General features: G+C 42.2%; 1 protein-coding gene and 1 long non-coding RNA gene across 5 annotated transcripts in view; one reads left to right on the forward strand and one right to left on the reverse strand.

The window, feature by feature from the left end:
• Positions 1-16,611, forward strand: part of LOC116850924 — a 77,044-nt gene that overhangs the window by 28,160 nt on the left and 32,273 nt on the right. The gene's annotated exons all lie outside the window — the stretch shown is intronic.
• The window catches only part of LOC116850923 (POU domain protein 2-like), a 138,723-nt gene that overhangs the window by 22,759 nt on the left and 99,353 nt on the right, over positions 1-16,611 (reverse strand). For all 3 annotated transcript variants that reach the window (XM_032829784.1, XM_032829783.1, XM_032829785.1), the window contains one exon: positions 7,631-7,687. In XM_032829784.1, the coding sequence (XP_032685675.1) occupies positions 7,631-7,687 (57 nt within the window). The remainder of the gene's footprint in view (positions 1-7,630; positions 7,688-16,611) is intronic.

A 16,611-nucleotide genomic window follows, 5' to 3' on the forward strand; every position in this document is an offset into this window, starting at 1 on the left:
GCATTGGACTGAAGTTAAGCTAAGAAAGAACGTCGTATGTTCACCGTGAAGAGTAACGAGAAGAGAAGGTAAAAGGAAAACGGTGAGCCAAGGGCGCAAAGGGGGACCGAGTAGGGATGCCAGGGGGAAGAAAACAGGAGACACCCGGTGCCGACAGCGGGGGCGTTCGATAATTTATTGTCTTCATTTGGTCGCGTCCATATTTATTGCGTCGTTACGAACAGTATGGCACCTATTAAGTGAAATATGACTGACCTCACCGCGCGCACACACAATCGAATTAATGCCCGGAGCTCGCGCGGTTCTGTCCGATAATAAGCTTAATAAATATTGATTGTTTAATTAATGTATAATTGACCGCGTGGGGTGTACGGCTCGCGCGCGCTGTATCGGTAGTCGATTATTGGTCCGCCTACTGCAGTACGAATTTATTAACGGTCCATTTTCTGGTAAGCGCTCACGCGCGTAACTTTCGACTTCTTTAATTGCCTTTCGCGACGAACAATGAGTATTCGAGAACTTTAAAACTCGCGGAGCCTTCCATGTCGCACTTTCCTAGAGTGCCGCTACATTAGATCCCATTGACAGTCACATAAAGTACAATTGAGTTTAGAATGTACAGAAGGACTTTTACAAGAAGGAGATCCTGTGCAATTATTTTCTTCTTCTACGTTTTCTCTATTTGCGGTGAAATCCTTTTTTTTAAATAATCTTCAAATTAGTCTCAAGTTGATCCTCTACGACGTCTGAATAAAATATCTCGAGATAGTTGTAGATTACAGGTTTCCAAAGTCGACCCATTTCATAGATATTTCTTGTACGAGGGACTGATCAGCTCGATCGCAGCGCAAGGATTAACGAGTAGTTTCATTTCTGGTACGACGCGAGAAACTACTCCTAACGATGTCGTCCCCGGAGAAGGTGCGTACAGCTAGAGAAACGCGAGAACCGGCCCCGGCGGTTGCACATTGTGCACCGCTCGGAATCAAACGGCGCGGAGCGAGTATTATCGATGATCCCGCGAATAAGTGCGGCAAGGGGGAAGGGGTTGAGTCGTTAATGTAATAATTATACGTTCACGAGGCAATTGCGCGGCTTCGCGGAAGGGGAGCAGCCCCGCGCCAGAAAAACGGCGAAAAACGCTCCGTCTTCTGTGGGAACGGCCGTCCCATTAATGGAATCACCAATTGCAGAGTTATTGGTTAAATTGCTAATTGCTAGCCTCTTTCTCCGCCTCCCTCCTTGTGAGCGCATTACGACAATGGCGCCGACACCCACCCGTCGATCAACACCATTTTCATAAATAACGTCTCCACATCGACTGTGCAATTTCTCACGACTTCTCCTTGGTGGCCGGTTAATTTTTGGTGTGGGCGAGCGAATTAATCTCTCCGCGATCAAATCGGACCGCATGCCGGTTCTCCGAGAACAAGAACAAGAACGGAAGTCGTCCTCGAGCCGTGAGAAATACAGCATCGGCCGAGGGAGAAAACATCTCGGTCCGAGCTCGTTCGCTGCGAATCCGTTGTTGTTCGGTTCTTCGTCCGCGGGTGCGTTCATCTTCGGCCCACGAAGATCCTCTGTTCTTGGAAAGGCTATGCTAGTTTTCACTTCCACTTACGCGATTAGACCTCTCACGACGTATGCACGTGTAATGTACCCAACTTGCGCCGCAAAATTAGCGCCGTGCACTTTCAGGTAAAGTACTTTAAACGTACCTTTCACTTGGGCTCCTCCAGGTTTTGCTAAATCGGCAATCGTGACTCAGAACTTTAATTGACAAGTAGAATGTCGGGAATAAAAGTAAACTGATGAACGTCTCTTCAACGATGAAATATCGTAAAGTCTGCTGCCATAAAGCGCGGAATGGAAATATCGATTGGTCGTATTACGTAGGTGTACGTTTTTGCGAACGTACGCAAACGTTTTACGCGAACGGACAATGCGTGCGACAGAAGGGAAACCAACCTGGCAGTCAGCACTCGGCGGAATTAGCATATTCCGTTTACGGGACATTCGCTGGTGGATGCCACCGATAAAAATCTGAAAATCCCCAAGAAATCCCATCGCGGAATTTGAATTTGCTTCGTCTCGCTGCGAGCGTGACGCATAAATCCCGAAAAGCTCCAAGGGAAGGTAAAGGTTCTTCTGTATTCAAAAGAACGACCGCGTCGTCACCCCCGATTCGAATAACAAAGTGAACCGGCTTCGAGGTATTTCTTAACGATCGTCGTGATTTTATAGTCGAATACGATTTTCTTTAAACTGAATTATCCCCTATTAGCCACTCTGAGTATTTAAATTTTAACTTTAACATCATGATAAATTACTATCAATAGAAACTAAACATTTAGGCCCGTATTAAGAGTCGTTATTGTAAATTCTTCTCAATGAGATACTTAGATTTGAGTTTAGAGTTAAATGAAAATGTTTTTTAGTTGAATCGCGATTACAGATATAATATAATGTCACATATATCATATAATTCAATTTGGATCTAACTCTGAGTAAAAATCTGAGTACACCGTAGGAACAAGTTTCAAGTGACAGCTATTAATATGGTTCTTAGTCATACATATTTTAAAACTGTTTTCAATATATATATATATATATTATTTTGTAATAATCTGCTCTTGTTTTAACAAGAAAACAGTCAGTAAAAACGTATATTAATAGCTAATACGAGTAACTGTTTACAAATTAATTAATTTGTTAATGATTTGAACTGAGCTTTGATAGTTTCCATATCAAGAAGTATAATGGGACAATAAAATATTTGAGGGATATCTGGAGAAATTAAAGTCAGATTTTTGCGAATCTCTCTCAAGAAAAGAACCAGACATGAGGTTGCGAGGCGTGAATGGGACTTCCTGCAGGAAAATCGGGAAGCCGTTTTGACATTCAAAAGCGGTTTGCCGCGGTCGCTCCGGCCCGGCGAACGATTTGAATAACAAAGTCCCCGTGAAGACGTACTATCGTCCTTATTCGCGTCACCGAACAGTCTTCGGGCCAGTTTATCGTGAAAATCGTTTGAATACCAAGCGAAATCGATCCCCAGTCGGCCCTTTGAAATTTCCATCGTCATCGACATCCGTCGTCCGCTTTGATTCAAGACAAAAATGATTCTCTAATAGCATATATTTTACTAATAACATATATATTTTGTGTTATCTGTTGTTCTCAATTATCTGACGTTTCAGTCTTGTCATGTTTGCTACTGTTTACGAAACTACATTATTGAACGTATGTATGAGTGGTAGAGTCACATAAAATGGGTGCCACGACGTTTTGTATTCTTTGATTTCAGAGATTATCGTACATCAACGACTCCTTTGACTCGCGGTTAACGGCAGCTGACATCGTTTGGTTATGAAAATAAAATAAGAAAACAACTCGCGGCGCGTGTACTCGCGTACACATTAGAAAGTATGATGAGTAACGTGATCGTTCGAAAGATCTCCGAGAAGTCCGCGTTAAAAGAATCCCTGGTCTGACCATATCGGTCGAACAGGTGTGCCGGTACGATGCGGGAATAAACGATTAGAAGTTCGATTAGCATTCGCGGATCATATTAATTGCGATTGCATTACCAATGCCGCGTCCGCTCGGGCACGATTTTGTAATCGGCAGCGTATCGGCTGCGAGCATTACGTCTCGACGGCTTAATAAGAGAGCTAATTGCGCCTGGTATAAGTGTCTGCACGATTCAACATCGATTGCGGATCGTGAATTGAGCGAAGAAAAATCATTTCCTTGACTAACGGTCGATGTATCTTTCATCTGCCGTTAGGGAATTTGCATTGTATCGCGTTTCAATAGCATCTGATAGACTCTGCTGTATTGGCTATTGTTATATTCAAACTCGGGCTGAAATATTTCAATGAAATCGAAGAACTGTATTAACTATCGAGATAATCGCACACACAGGTATTAAAATGTGATTCATTTCACTTTTCTCCGGAGACCATTCATCGGCATCGGGAACGAGCAGATGCGGCCGATTTTCTCATGAGAATCACTGACAACTACGCGAAATGACACGAATATCGTGCCGCACGACGTTTCGTCGGCGGTTTTGCCCTGGTCCTGACGTGGTGATTCGCAGGAAGACACAAAAAGAAGGAATACGAGCTGGATCCGAAGGTGGCCGCGGGGCGAGCGGTCGCGGAAGGTCCGGCGCGGAGAAAGAGAAGAAAAATGGAGCGGGTGGTGGCGGCGGCGGTGGTTGTGGTGTTCGCAGTGGTTATGGTGTTGGTGGTGGTGGTGGTTGCGGTTGTGGTAGTGGTGGTGGTGGCGCTAGGCGATCGGAAGTGTGTCAAATTACAGAGGTCCGCGATATTAATGACTCCTAATGACATGCCCCCCTCCCGGCAGCAGCGGTCGGTGCCTGCCGACCGACACAGGGGGAACACGAACTCTCCCACTACGTCCTCCATCCGGACCCGCTCGCGAACCACCAAGGTTGGAGCCCCCGCGCTGCCCGCCGAGTGGAACAGTCGAGCCGGTGGACCCGATTCACGGAATCGGCATTAAAAATGCAATTACTAATTGACGGAGGCTAATAGCAATAAGACAAACAACGGTCTAAATGCTATAAAGTAAAACACAGGTCGGCAACGGCATACCCTACCACCTCACTCGGATCTCCCTATCGGAACCTCTCGTTCTCGCTCCACGACCCTCGCTTCTGTTTACCGATTGTTCCTTTATCCCTCCCTCATTCGACTTGCTCGCTCTTTTTATCGTAGATAGATACTTCTAGGGGGGTACCGTGGAGAAAGCAGGCCAGAGAGCAGCCCCCTGTTCACGACCGGTTCGGCATTTCCGAGAGCTCGGTTCAACCGCGGATTTTTTGTGAGCTAGGGCCTCTATCTTTGTTAGTTTTTGTCCGTTTATTTGCTGCTTCATTTTAATTCACGGATCTACTTGCACAGGTCGTAGTTGAGGTCTGTTGTGTCGACAGATTTTAATTTTGCAATAAAAGGATATATATAGACTAATGAGGGTAAAAAAAAGTTGGCTCTCATTATTCTATATCTTTTAACCCTTATAGTCCGGGTGGCATTTTAAATGACTTTTATAATCTTTGAACTAGAGCTTTCTCATAAAATTAAAAGATAGACCAGTAATAAAAAATGATGACACCCCCACCCCGCCACTGTAATGACTCCCTGAATCGCACGGTAACTATTTCTTCAAATTGATTATTTTTCTTATTTAATTGTACTTTACTTAACTCGTAGAGCTCATTCATATAGCTCATAAAGTACATTATAATATCAATGATATTAATAATTAATGTTAAGGACAGGAACATGATTTATTAATATTACCTTTAAGCATAATTTTAATAACGATGGAATAATATCAGTGATGACAGCACAGTCATTATACAATTTATCGTAGAATTGTGTTATGATTTACGCTAACAAAAGAATAAATAATAGAATTACACTATAATTTGAGCACCAAATGATTTCCTCTCGGTATTGCAGATGCAGCTAGTCGGCGGCATTTGTTACATTCTGTCATCTTCCTCATTATCGCGCTTTCTGCGAACGACGACACACGCTATGTCAGATCTCGTGACGCGTGACACCCCCGGGTATGCCCCATCGTTCTCGAAACGCACGTTCATGGAACTAACGATTCTCCTTATTAGCTTTATTATATAAAAGTTTGTTTTAGCAAACAGACGAAAGAGAATCTTTCGACCAGTGATATTTTAGACGATAATTGTATTCGTCGTTCTAATTAGAATCAAATAATTGCACGCGCATAATGTACGCACACTTCATTGTAAAAGTGTATAATTAAACACTAACGAGAGATTGGCTACTAAAATTTGAAAATAAGTCGTACATTTTTAATCAGAATCTTTGCATTTGATATTATGTATATAGATATAGCTTCTAAAAATTTCAGATATATTTAATGTGTAGATTTTTAATAAAATAAAAAACGAATTAATTTAACAGTTTTTACATTACTGAAATGATATAATAGCTCACTTTTCTCTCTCTCTCTCTCTCTCTCTCTCTCTCTCTCTCTGCGATATAATATATTTCGAGAAAATTAACCGGAAACTTAACGAATTATTATGTGTAAATTTTTGGCATCATGAAAACATACAGACAAATTATAGGATATATAACATGCCGAATTGGTTCTCTCGAACTTATATTTGCTAATAGTCACGCAGCTCTGACCGAAACTTTCCCACAACGCGTTGCAACGTTAGAAATCAGTAAGACTACTCTTTTTTGTAATATTTAGTGGGTGTCGCGTGAGCGGAGTTGCCATATGCAATTTTGGAGCTTCGCATTCGTCTGGACCGTTCCGCTCCGTAAAAACCGTAAAAAGGTCCGAGAAGGGATCGAATTTTTCAGAAAATCGCTGAGGAGACGGTCGTGGACGAGGGATTTCTCGGACCGTCGGTATTTCTTGGTGATCTTTTTACGATCCTGACGAAAAATCCTACTCGCGGCGAATACACACCGCTGGCAGATAATGTCCCGAAGTTAAAAGGCCAGTTATGCGCCACGAAAGAATTCCTCCAGGCAAATGACAAACCGCCACGAAGCCGGATAGGCGGTGCTTACCAAACGTAATTGGTTTTATGACATATTTTACGTGGAAAAAATTAGCTGAGGGCTCCGGGGAACTCTTCGCAGATGCAGAAACCTGAGATGCACCAATGATATGTGCTCTATGGTGAGAGCAGATCCGCTCTTATACAATGTCCAAAAATACTGTTCTCTTTTATATTCCCTTATATATTCTTTTATATTCTCTGTCTAATAATCCATTGTGTGCTGTTAATAATTATGCGCTGTACATGACCTATGATGACGTCTGCTATCATATGTCTGTACATTAGATTAAACTGAACAAAATGTCTACCATTTTGCAAATAACGATATAAATTTTTAGTTATTAATTAAAGAAGATTGATGATTATATGCGCGATAATGCAATAAACTTCTTTAATTTATAACTAAAAATCTACGTGGTTTCTAGAATCATTTTATTTGATTATTTTGTACTATTTGTATTACTAATACAATTATAAGTATTACGAGATTATTGGTAAACATTTACCAATCTTCTTTAATTAAAAACTCAAAATCTTGTGTGGTTGTTTATGAAATGGTAGAGGATGTTTAATTTCAACGAGTTCTACTTGCACACAATTTTGTGTTATGAATCGTCAAATACACTATACACTAAGTGTGTGTATGTGTATAAAAGAAAATGTCATCTTTTTATATCATTTTAGATATCAGCGCGATATTGCAATTAAATAATTATTACAATTTCCAACCGTTTTTTATAGATTAAAGATGTATAACAAACAAATTGAATTGTCAACACATATGAGCAAAATTTAATAAGAATTGAGAACTCAACTGACTTTGCCGGTCACGATAAATAGGATAAAGGAACGTTTAACGAGCAACTATACCGATCTATCATCGCGACGCGACACGGTGCCCGTTTCGTTCGAATCGTTTGTGCCGTATTATTTCTGCGCGAAATTTATGTTCCTGCGTAAACGAAGGTTAAACGCTCCGTACGTTAATTGTATCAAGAGACAGTGGACGAGCGATGAAATTCTGTGCGAACTCACCTTGTATGGATTCCGGCGAGGCTGGCTCCTTATCGATTCGGCCGAGTGCGTCGCTTGCTGCAACAAAAAGTGCAACGAGGCCCTCGTTAGTGACGCTGTGTTATAAGTTAAAATGGGAAAATTATTCGTTTCCCGTAAGGACGATGTACGCGATACCAATACTTCTTGTCTCGATCGAATTGGCAAACATTGAAGTTTTATCTCAATTACACATTAAAGTTACTTATATTTCTCCCTTTTGAGGATAACAGTGCGCATTGATGGAAAAATAACGAAGACGAGAACATTGATTTATACTTTGATTATTACGTCTACAAGGAATGACTTGAGAGAATTCTGATGATGCAATTATTGAACATGATTAAATTTAGACGTGATAAAATATTCTTTTATCACACCTATTCTCATTCTAATATGTAACTCTAAACTGATTATCAATTAAATTACGCAAACGTGAAATTCACTTTAGCTACACAAGGAAAAATATCATTTTATCTATTGATGAAAAGCAATAATACTTAATTTACTTTCCTTCTTTTGAGTAATGCTTATCTTCAACAAAACTCTTTGATAATAGTTTAAAATGTATTTATCACGAATTTTAAAAAAGCTCACTGTCACATACTCGGAAGAAGAATCTCTATTTCACTTTATAAGAATGTTATAAAACTTTATCGAAAAGAAAATTCAGTTTAATTCTATATAGTAGGCAAACTGAATTTTATTTTATTTTAATTTCATATTCTTCATTAAAATGCTAAATTCCGTAGAATTTAAAAGGTATTTTAAATAAATTTTAAATGCTTATAACGAACTTATAATAGATTTGCGGATATATAAACTAACATAAACCTTGAAACAAGTAACATTTACTTGAATGCATGCAATATACATTTTTCTGGGTGTAGAAGCATTGTCTTTCGCCGTTTTTCGACGCCTGACTGTTACAAAAGTCACGCGTTCCTTATTCGGCGAAAGTCCACATCTGTCCTGATTAAAACAGGGGAGAAGTAACCGGACTGAATGATCGAGATAGCATCGGAGAAGCACTGCGACGCGTTGCACTCATCAATCAGGCTGCGGGTCAAATTATCCTAAAACGCAGGCGATCATCGTGACACATGGAGATGACGTCGCGCGGCTCCAGCGATTGCAATTTCACCGGAAATAGGGCGACGCAACGAACGCGTTATCCCGCCGCGATCGATCGATATTCAAATAATCTATTCGACGGACCCTCTCAACGAGGATGAGGTCCTGGGGGTAGGGAAGATGGTGGTAATTCGGCGCGAAGATGACCACCATACGTCACACGACTAGAGAAGGACGAGTTCGAGGGTGTCCGGCAGACCCCAGGGGCGACCACCTACTACCCCCTGGGGGGTCGCAACTCACCCCTGAAACGACTGTATTCAGATAATCCCACCTTTCCTTTCCTTTCCTTTCCTACGTCGTATTTGCCCGGGACGACATTTCAATACATACTCTTGCCGGATAACCCGCCACAAATATAGGCGGATATACGTGTCCACTATGTGGAAAATAGCAGCGCGAGTAACGACCACGTAGCGCGTGGATAGCTCCCAAGTAAAAAGGATGATAAGGATTTCGAAGTCCTGACTTTTTCGCGCTTGTGCCACCGTACGTGTTGGGAGATTAGTATTTCCTTCGTATACGAATCTCTTTTCTGACTCGATATAAGCACTGTTAATAGTTCTTTCTTTCTTTTTTCAAAGTACACAATTGAATGATAACATGCTACAGCACACTATGACGTACGAGAAGACATGCTGTGATGTATAAATAATCTATCTATATGCTTCGCTGACGCAATTTACATATAATTTAAGATATCTAGGTCGCTGTAAAGTTGAACACAATGCGAGATCCTTGACGGGGCCGTTTTCATTATCGTATGAAGGACTGCTTCTGGAAACTAGTACGCGCTTACATTAAATATGAAGAGCGACCTCGCGCGAATATCCAGCTGCAGCTCGCTTGAGTTTTTCCTTGTACGCAAGTGTAATAACGCTCCGGGCAATCTTCCTTACATTTTTATAAAAAGATAATCACGAGGGTGCAATGAATAATTCATCGTATGGAGGAAAATAGGCAATCGATTTTTTGATCGATACTGGTAAACAACGAAGGCTTATTTAATTATCTTAACGCGTATTATGCATTCATGATAATTATACGTTCATATATATCGATTTACATCGTGTAAATTTCGTCGATGTGTCAAAACAGAAGATATAGACTTGTGGATGTTTTCAGAACAAATACTAACGTGTCAAAATGAGGCCTCTCTCGCCTCGGTCACCCTTACACCGACACGAAAGTCCCGCTAAATTCTCGTTTAATGGTGGACGTCAACGGCTACGACGATTTATCAAAATGAAATACTGGCTGTCGAAACAGCAGCTACCGCCTTTAAATAGGAATGAACGTGGATAAATACGATGCACCTTCGTCGTTCGGCGACTCTCCCGAGGGCCGTAAAGAAGTTACGGTTTGCACATGCATTCCTTACTTCGTTGCACGCCCTCTAGTTGCCTGCTTTCTCTTTTTCTTCTTCTTATTCTCTTTCGTACCGTGAAATGAAAACTACGTAATATTTATTTCTTAATATAACGCGCCACGCAATTCTCCGTGATGATGCATAATTTGCGATACATTAATTGCCTAATATGTAATTAAATAATTGCAAGAATACGTAATTTCAAATACGTAAAGATGTAGAAAAAAAATCAACGAAGCACATTAGCAATAATGAAAAGAGTCTATTATAACTGAGTAAGAGTGTATATTCTTTTGCGTCTTCTGATTTAATATACTTTAACGTTAGTCAACACATTGTTCCATTTCAGCTACGTAATTGTAAATTTCTCGTTAACTTCGCTCGTTATCTCTCTCGCATACATCACTCGAGATTCTGCAGAATAGAAATACAAAAAATGCTCTTCTGTCTTTCTCTGAGTCTAACCGATTCCTCCCGGCGATCGATGCCGCTCCACGCGACCCACCGCGACGCCGGCCGAGATTTCCGCGGCCGGGCATTAATTCTGGAGTACGTCACGGCGTTGTCGGCGCTCGCTTTTTCACTTATTAATTCGACACGTCCGCCAGCCTGGAATCGCGTGTCTGCGGCTACCGCCCGGGATATTCTCTGCACCTCGGTATTCATAAAGGGCAGGCGGCCGTATATACCTTGTCGTATCTTGTCGTACAAGCGCGCTGCTTTTCGTGCGCGCACACGCATCCCGAGCCCATTCAGCGCAACGTATGTACATGTGACACCTGTGCCGATAACTTGAATACCGCGGACAGGTGCCCGGCCCGTCGGCCACTCGATGCGCGGCCACGAAGACGGAAGCGTGTCGAGTCCGCTATTATCTTGTGATTACGATCTCGTTTCGCCAAGAGCCGATTATCGACCGGCCGGATCGACGTTTTTCCTTACGTTCGACGTGACGAGTTAGACCCAGCGCGCACATTGCAGACGATAAGCGATAACCCGTAAATTGTATGAGAGGTGAGTAAACTCTCCCATACCAAAGAGAGAGAGAGAGAGAGAGAGAGGGGGAAAGAAGAGGAAATATACAAACATGTGTACTAAATAAAACTAAATCTGACAAATATTATTTTTGTTTAAATCGTTTCGAGATGTACAAATCATTGAACTCTAAATTCCCCAAGTTGAGTGAAAACTATTTAGTTTTCTTTTTCATGATGCAGAGATCCTTCCAAATTCTGATTACTTCAACCATAAAATGAGGATCTCCAAGTACGAAATTACAACTTAAACTTTCTATTTATAAGACAACAGGAAGTCGTGCATTTTAAGATGCGATTAATGCGTTGTTGTGCCAGTAAGATAACAAGATACAATCCAATGATATAGTCCCGCGGGATATCGTCCGAATGGTTCGATTAATTCATAAAACTCGATCAATCCGGCGTGTTGCCGTATACGTGCTGTGGACGGAAACGAGATTTTAATATTTAAGTCCGCGGCACGATACAATAAGTATAATAAGCATAGAAGCGGCCGTCGGTCGGCGGTTGTAAGAGACGGTTGCAATATTAATGCTGACATTTCGGTGCTTTGCGGTAGTTTAACCGCACTACGGCCCCTCGCTTTAATGGATGCGGCTTTCCGACAGGGACGCTGCACGGCTATGCCAATCTCGTCACATGTATACGTAGAGATACGTATTGTAACTAATCGATTTTGTAAAATGAAAGAGAATGAACAAGGAATTGTGTTCTCTCTTTTCGAAATTTATTCCTGCGAAAGAAAGAGAATATCTATGAAAACTCACACAACTAATAATTTCTAATTTGAATACAATCAGCGAAATTGCGCGAGTATATATATATATATATATATATATATATATATATATATATATATATATATATATATATATTTCTGGAAATTTTTAACTAAGCAACTGGCGTGGTTGGTAATGAATTATTCATCAGAGTTTCAAAGTTTTCACGATGCAACGTCCGCGTACAATTATTCATGCCCAGACAGTGACGGTATACCCGCTTGCCTCGAGGTAAGCCAAGTTTTTGAATTGACAGCACGTAAGTACATGATATCTGTACCATATAACGCAGGAATAATTCATAGCGGCTTATTAATTCTGAGTAAAGTCACGGTCGCGACGCGTCGTATAATCGAGTGCATAATCTCGACCGTTGAAGAGGCGCCGAACGATCGCGTCTTCTTCTCGACGTCTTACGTTCAATCCGCTCATTCGACTGACCCGATCGTGCAAATTAATGCAACGTGGTGTAGTGCCCCTCGCCAGCCGCATCGTCACACTGTGACACGCACGAAGTAACGAGAAGATATCGCGAGGAATGATCTGCGTGGCGAATAGAATGCCACATTGTTCGCGCGATTCGATTCTTCGCGGCGCGACGCGATCCTATGACGATCCGGTCGCGCGATACTTGATTTTTTCCATTTTTTCCTCGCCCGATCAGCTTGGTCCCACCTTCACTCCACCGCGTACCACCATGAATACGAGATGCGGCACCTGGATACATCTAGTTCGCGTGGCGGCGATCCAGCCCTCTCATCAATTTTTGAGAACCCGCGCCCGACGATATGTATGCACCGCCACCCCGACGCCGATAACCGATATGGAAACCACGTTCTGGTCGACCGACCGACCACGGCTGCGCCCATATGCCCAACCACCACAGAAAATCATACGCCGTCCTGCAGCGCGCGTGAATAGTGATGAGAAATCGCGGCGAAGCATTCGCGCCGGGAGCCGATTGGGCGACCATCGATATCGGCACGTGATCTTGAGATCTTCAATTCGACGCAGTTACTCGGGAAAATACCTTTTAACACGACAGCGGTTCGTATGCACCGCTGAGGAAAGCAACTGTGATTGGAAAACAGCGATTTTGGAAGATTGAGCTTCACGGATATTAGAATATTTACAGTTGGAAAAGAGATGGAAGGAAGCTGCGAAAATGTTTACCACTTGATAAGATTTTTGGCGGTTCGCAAAAAAGCAATTACATAACTATGAACTTCCATAACGTGCGGTGAGTAAACTGTGGATAGTAGTAGGTTTTATGCGTTTTCCAGAAAAATCCGGATGTTATAGGTGAGACTTTAAATTCGAAACTTTCCGGGCGAAAAAAGGAAGAAACCAGAGCGTCGCGGAAAAAGAAAACGCAGATAGATAGATAGATAGATAGATAGAGAGAGAGAGAGAGAGAGAGAGAGAGAGAGAGAGAGAGAGAGGGAGAAGGAGACAGAAACGTGAGAGGGGAAGAACTCGTGTGCGCGAGCCGAGACTTTTTCAATTACAAACGGCGCCATTCGCGAGCTGCTCGGCGGCGATTATTTTTGAAACAAGAATATTCCTCTCTGCCCCGGGACATAATGAGGAAGCGGGAGGTACGGTCGGAGGGCGCGATAATGGCGGCCGTTATGAAGAAATCAACCCACCGCGGCACAGCCACCCTCGTCTCGTCTCACCCCGTCGGCAGGCCACGCTGGTAACCCACTTGATCTTCCGTTTCCATGGCGACCGCCTTGTCCAACGAACCCCCGCCGACTCGGACCGATGAGGGTAGTGGTGGTGGTAGTTGCGAGCCTTCTCTCTTATTATGAGTTGCCCCACCCGGACGGAAGGGTTGGAAAGCTGCGCGCTCTCTCTCTCTCTCTCTCTCTCTCTCTCTCTCTCTCTCTCTCTCTCTCTCGCGTTACTCCCTTCAATGAGCAAACCCCGCTCTCAGAACGCACATTTAATGACAGCTCGATAAATCGAAAACAGGAGGTGTTAAAAACGAACGTACTTATGGTTGTGACATTCACAAACGCTGACATCTGCGAATGCAGCATTTCCATAAAAGAATCTTATAAATTGAAAATGCAGTACTACAGAGTTTGCAATCGTTTTGAGATATGTCAATCTGTTGAAGCAAAGAGTAATAGTACAGTAATATAAACGAAGTGAAAGAAACGGGAGTGCGCTGATCATTCCGCGAAACAACGCTTTTCTCCCGCCCTCCTTTTCTTGTTTCTCACCCACTGCATAACGCGGTCGAGCAACCAGTACCTACGAGAGCGTTTTGTGTACAACTACGATAATTTTCTGACATAAAATAACCGATTATTTCCTCCCGAGACATTTCTGCGAATCCGCATCACTGACTCGTAGGGCCCGTCGTCGACATTCGTGCATCCTGAATTCCGCGAAGTACGATACGTCCAATGCGGGCATTACGAATCGAGTGTATCCTTCTTTAGCCACGAAGATGAGAATATCAGTTCTATTTTACAATAAAAACTGAAGACGTACGTAATTTATATATTTTTTACTAAATTGGGAAACACTTTTGCAAATATTTCCAAACAAATATTTGAAAATAGACATTTGTGAAATATCTCGTCTTTTCAAACGCAAATACACAAGATTAGAAGTTATCCCCGCCCGATCGATCATCAACTCACACGTTAATCGCCTTCGAATCGCGTTTTATCCCGTGGAGAAACTGATAGATTCCGAAATAATCACCGTTCGGCCGCTTGTTAATAATTCGGGAAAGGGAGAAATTTGCAGGGGGTCAAGATACGACAGGACGGTGCCTTCGCGCCTTCGACGGGTGATGAACGGTGATGCATGGCAGCTACGGGGTGCCGCGAGTAAACGAGACGCGCATAAGCGAGAGAGGAAGAGGAGAGGATAATGTCGCCCGATAGAGAAACGATTTGAAATTGATGAGACCGTCGCGACATGGAAGGGTTGGGGTCGCGTGCCGCACCTCGCATGCATAAAAAAACCCCAACCCCTTTTTTCACTGCGCTTTATTCCCCGAGCTGCCCCACCAAGCATGTTGTCTTCTTGTGCACGCCCTCGACTCCCCAAGACTTCTGTAAAATGGTGCACTCGTGTTTTAGAATAGATCTACCGATAAACGTCTGTGTCGTTAGATAATAATCGAATCTCTGGCCTTAATTCAGTCTCAAAGAGTGAACGTCTCTGAGGATATCTCAGAAGATCCAAGAAATATCGGAATATTTCCGTCGTGATTAGTGAGATCTTTCGCAATGAATTTTCGCGGTGTTTATGATCGATTCGCGCATCACATTACATGCTATTTCGTACGTATCTTATCACTAAGCTCGGAAGTTACGGTATCTTACGGTATCAAGCATCCCATTAATCGCATGTTAGCAGTTCAGTGCCGAGAGTCCAGCCTATACTCACTGTTATTCTCAGCGTTCGGCTGTAAGAGACAACCCCCGGGCTTTGCTTATTACACTCTTTTCGTTCGGATTACAGTGATAGTGCGCAGACACTATCCTCGCCTCCGCGTTCGTTTCGCTACACGTATGGCGGGGAGTGAGGGGCCATTAACAGAGACGCGTGTACCAACATGTCGCCCGTGGGGGTGGTTTTCCATGGACCCGAGAGGAGAACACGGACTGTATCCGCAGGAGAAAGGGGGGAAGAAAAGTGCTTCACGCGGCGAAGTAATGGAGCCGACTTATTCCTCGGAGAAACTCCTCGGCTGGGAGCAATCGAGGTGCTCAGCGATAAGGACGGCGAGGTATTCGAAACATCGAGGGCGGTGGTGAGGATCGCTCCAGCGACGGATCGATACCGAGGTTGTTTCTTTTACAACATGGGAAACTTATCGTTATCGACGGAGAGATAAGTTTCCTGATGTTTCGAACGCGGTCCTTATCTATGCGAAGTAAGTTGAATATTTGTACACGATATTATTTTTAATATTGTGTAAAAATGGGTTAGAATTGTTAAATATCTCCTCAAAAGTTCCACACTTTATCTGTTATTGATTTTTCGAAATTATGTAACGCCATGCTAATCCCAGTTTCGAAGATTAAAGAAGATTCAACGTCACAGTATTCTGATAGCGGCAATAGTAAATCGCCATGAATTATGGCAGATTGTGATTAACGAGCTTTAAATTAGATCTCGCGGCATACTATACTAATATCAAAAGCCTGAAGCCGCGTGTACTAAAATAGCTCGCTTCTGTCTTTCAGAAATATCTAAATACATATAAGCGTTTCTAGAAAACAGAAACAAATGCATTTTGACACACGTGGCTTTGGATTTATCAATAGAGAGATCGGGTTATCACACTTTTTACATATTAATTAAAAAAAATATATACAATATCTTTTAATATTTTGCACATTTTTATATAGATATAATCTTTAGGCAAAAGAAAAAAATATTATCCTTATATATATTTATACACAAAGAAATTATAAAGTTGTGAGTAAAGTCGTGCAAACGTGATTATTCACTCCATGCTCAGAATTAGTTGTCACACGTCTTTCATGTGAAGAAAACAAAACAAATTATTTCAGTTTTAAGTGTTTTATTAAAGTTAGTGATATCTTAAAATGTGTTTTATTAAAGTTAGTGATATCTTAAAATGAGGTAAAATAAAAACAATCATTGAAC

Source organism: Odontomachus brunneus, unplaced genomic scaffold (genome assembly GCF_010583005.1).
Source record: "Odontomachus brunneus isolate Ranch 3 - 2012 unplaced genomic scaffold, Obru_v1 Obru_scaffold_160, whole genome shotgun sequence".
Lineage (NCBI taxonomy): Eukaryota > Metazoa > Arthropoda > Insecta > Hymenoptera > Formicidae > Odontomachus > Odontomachus brunneus.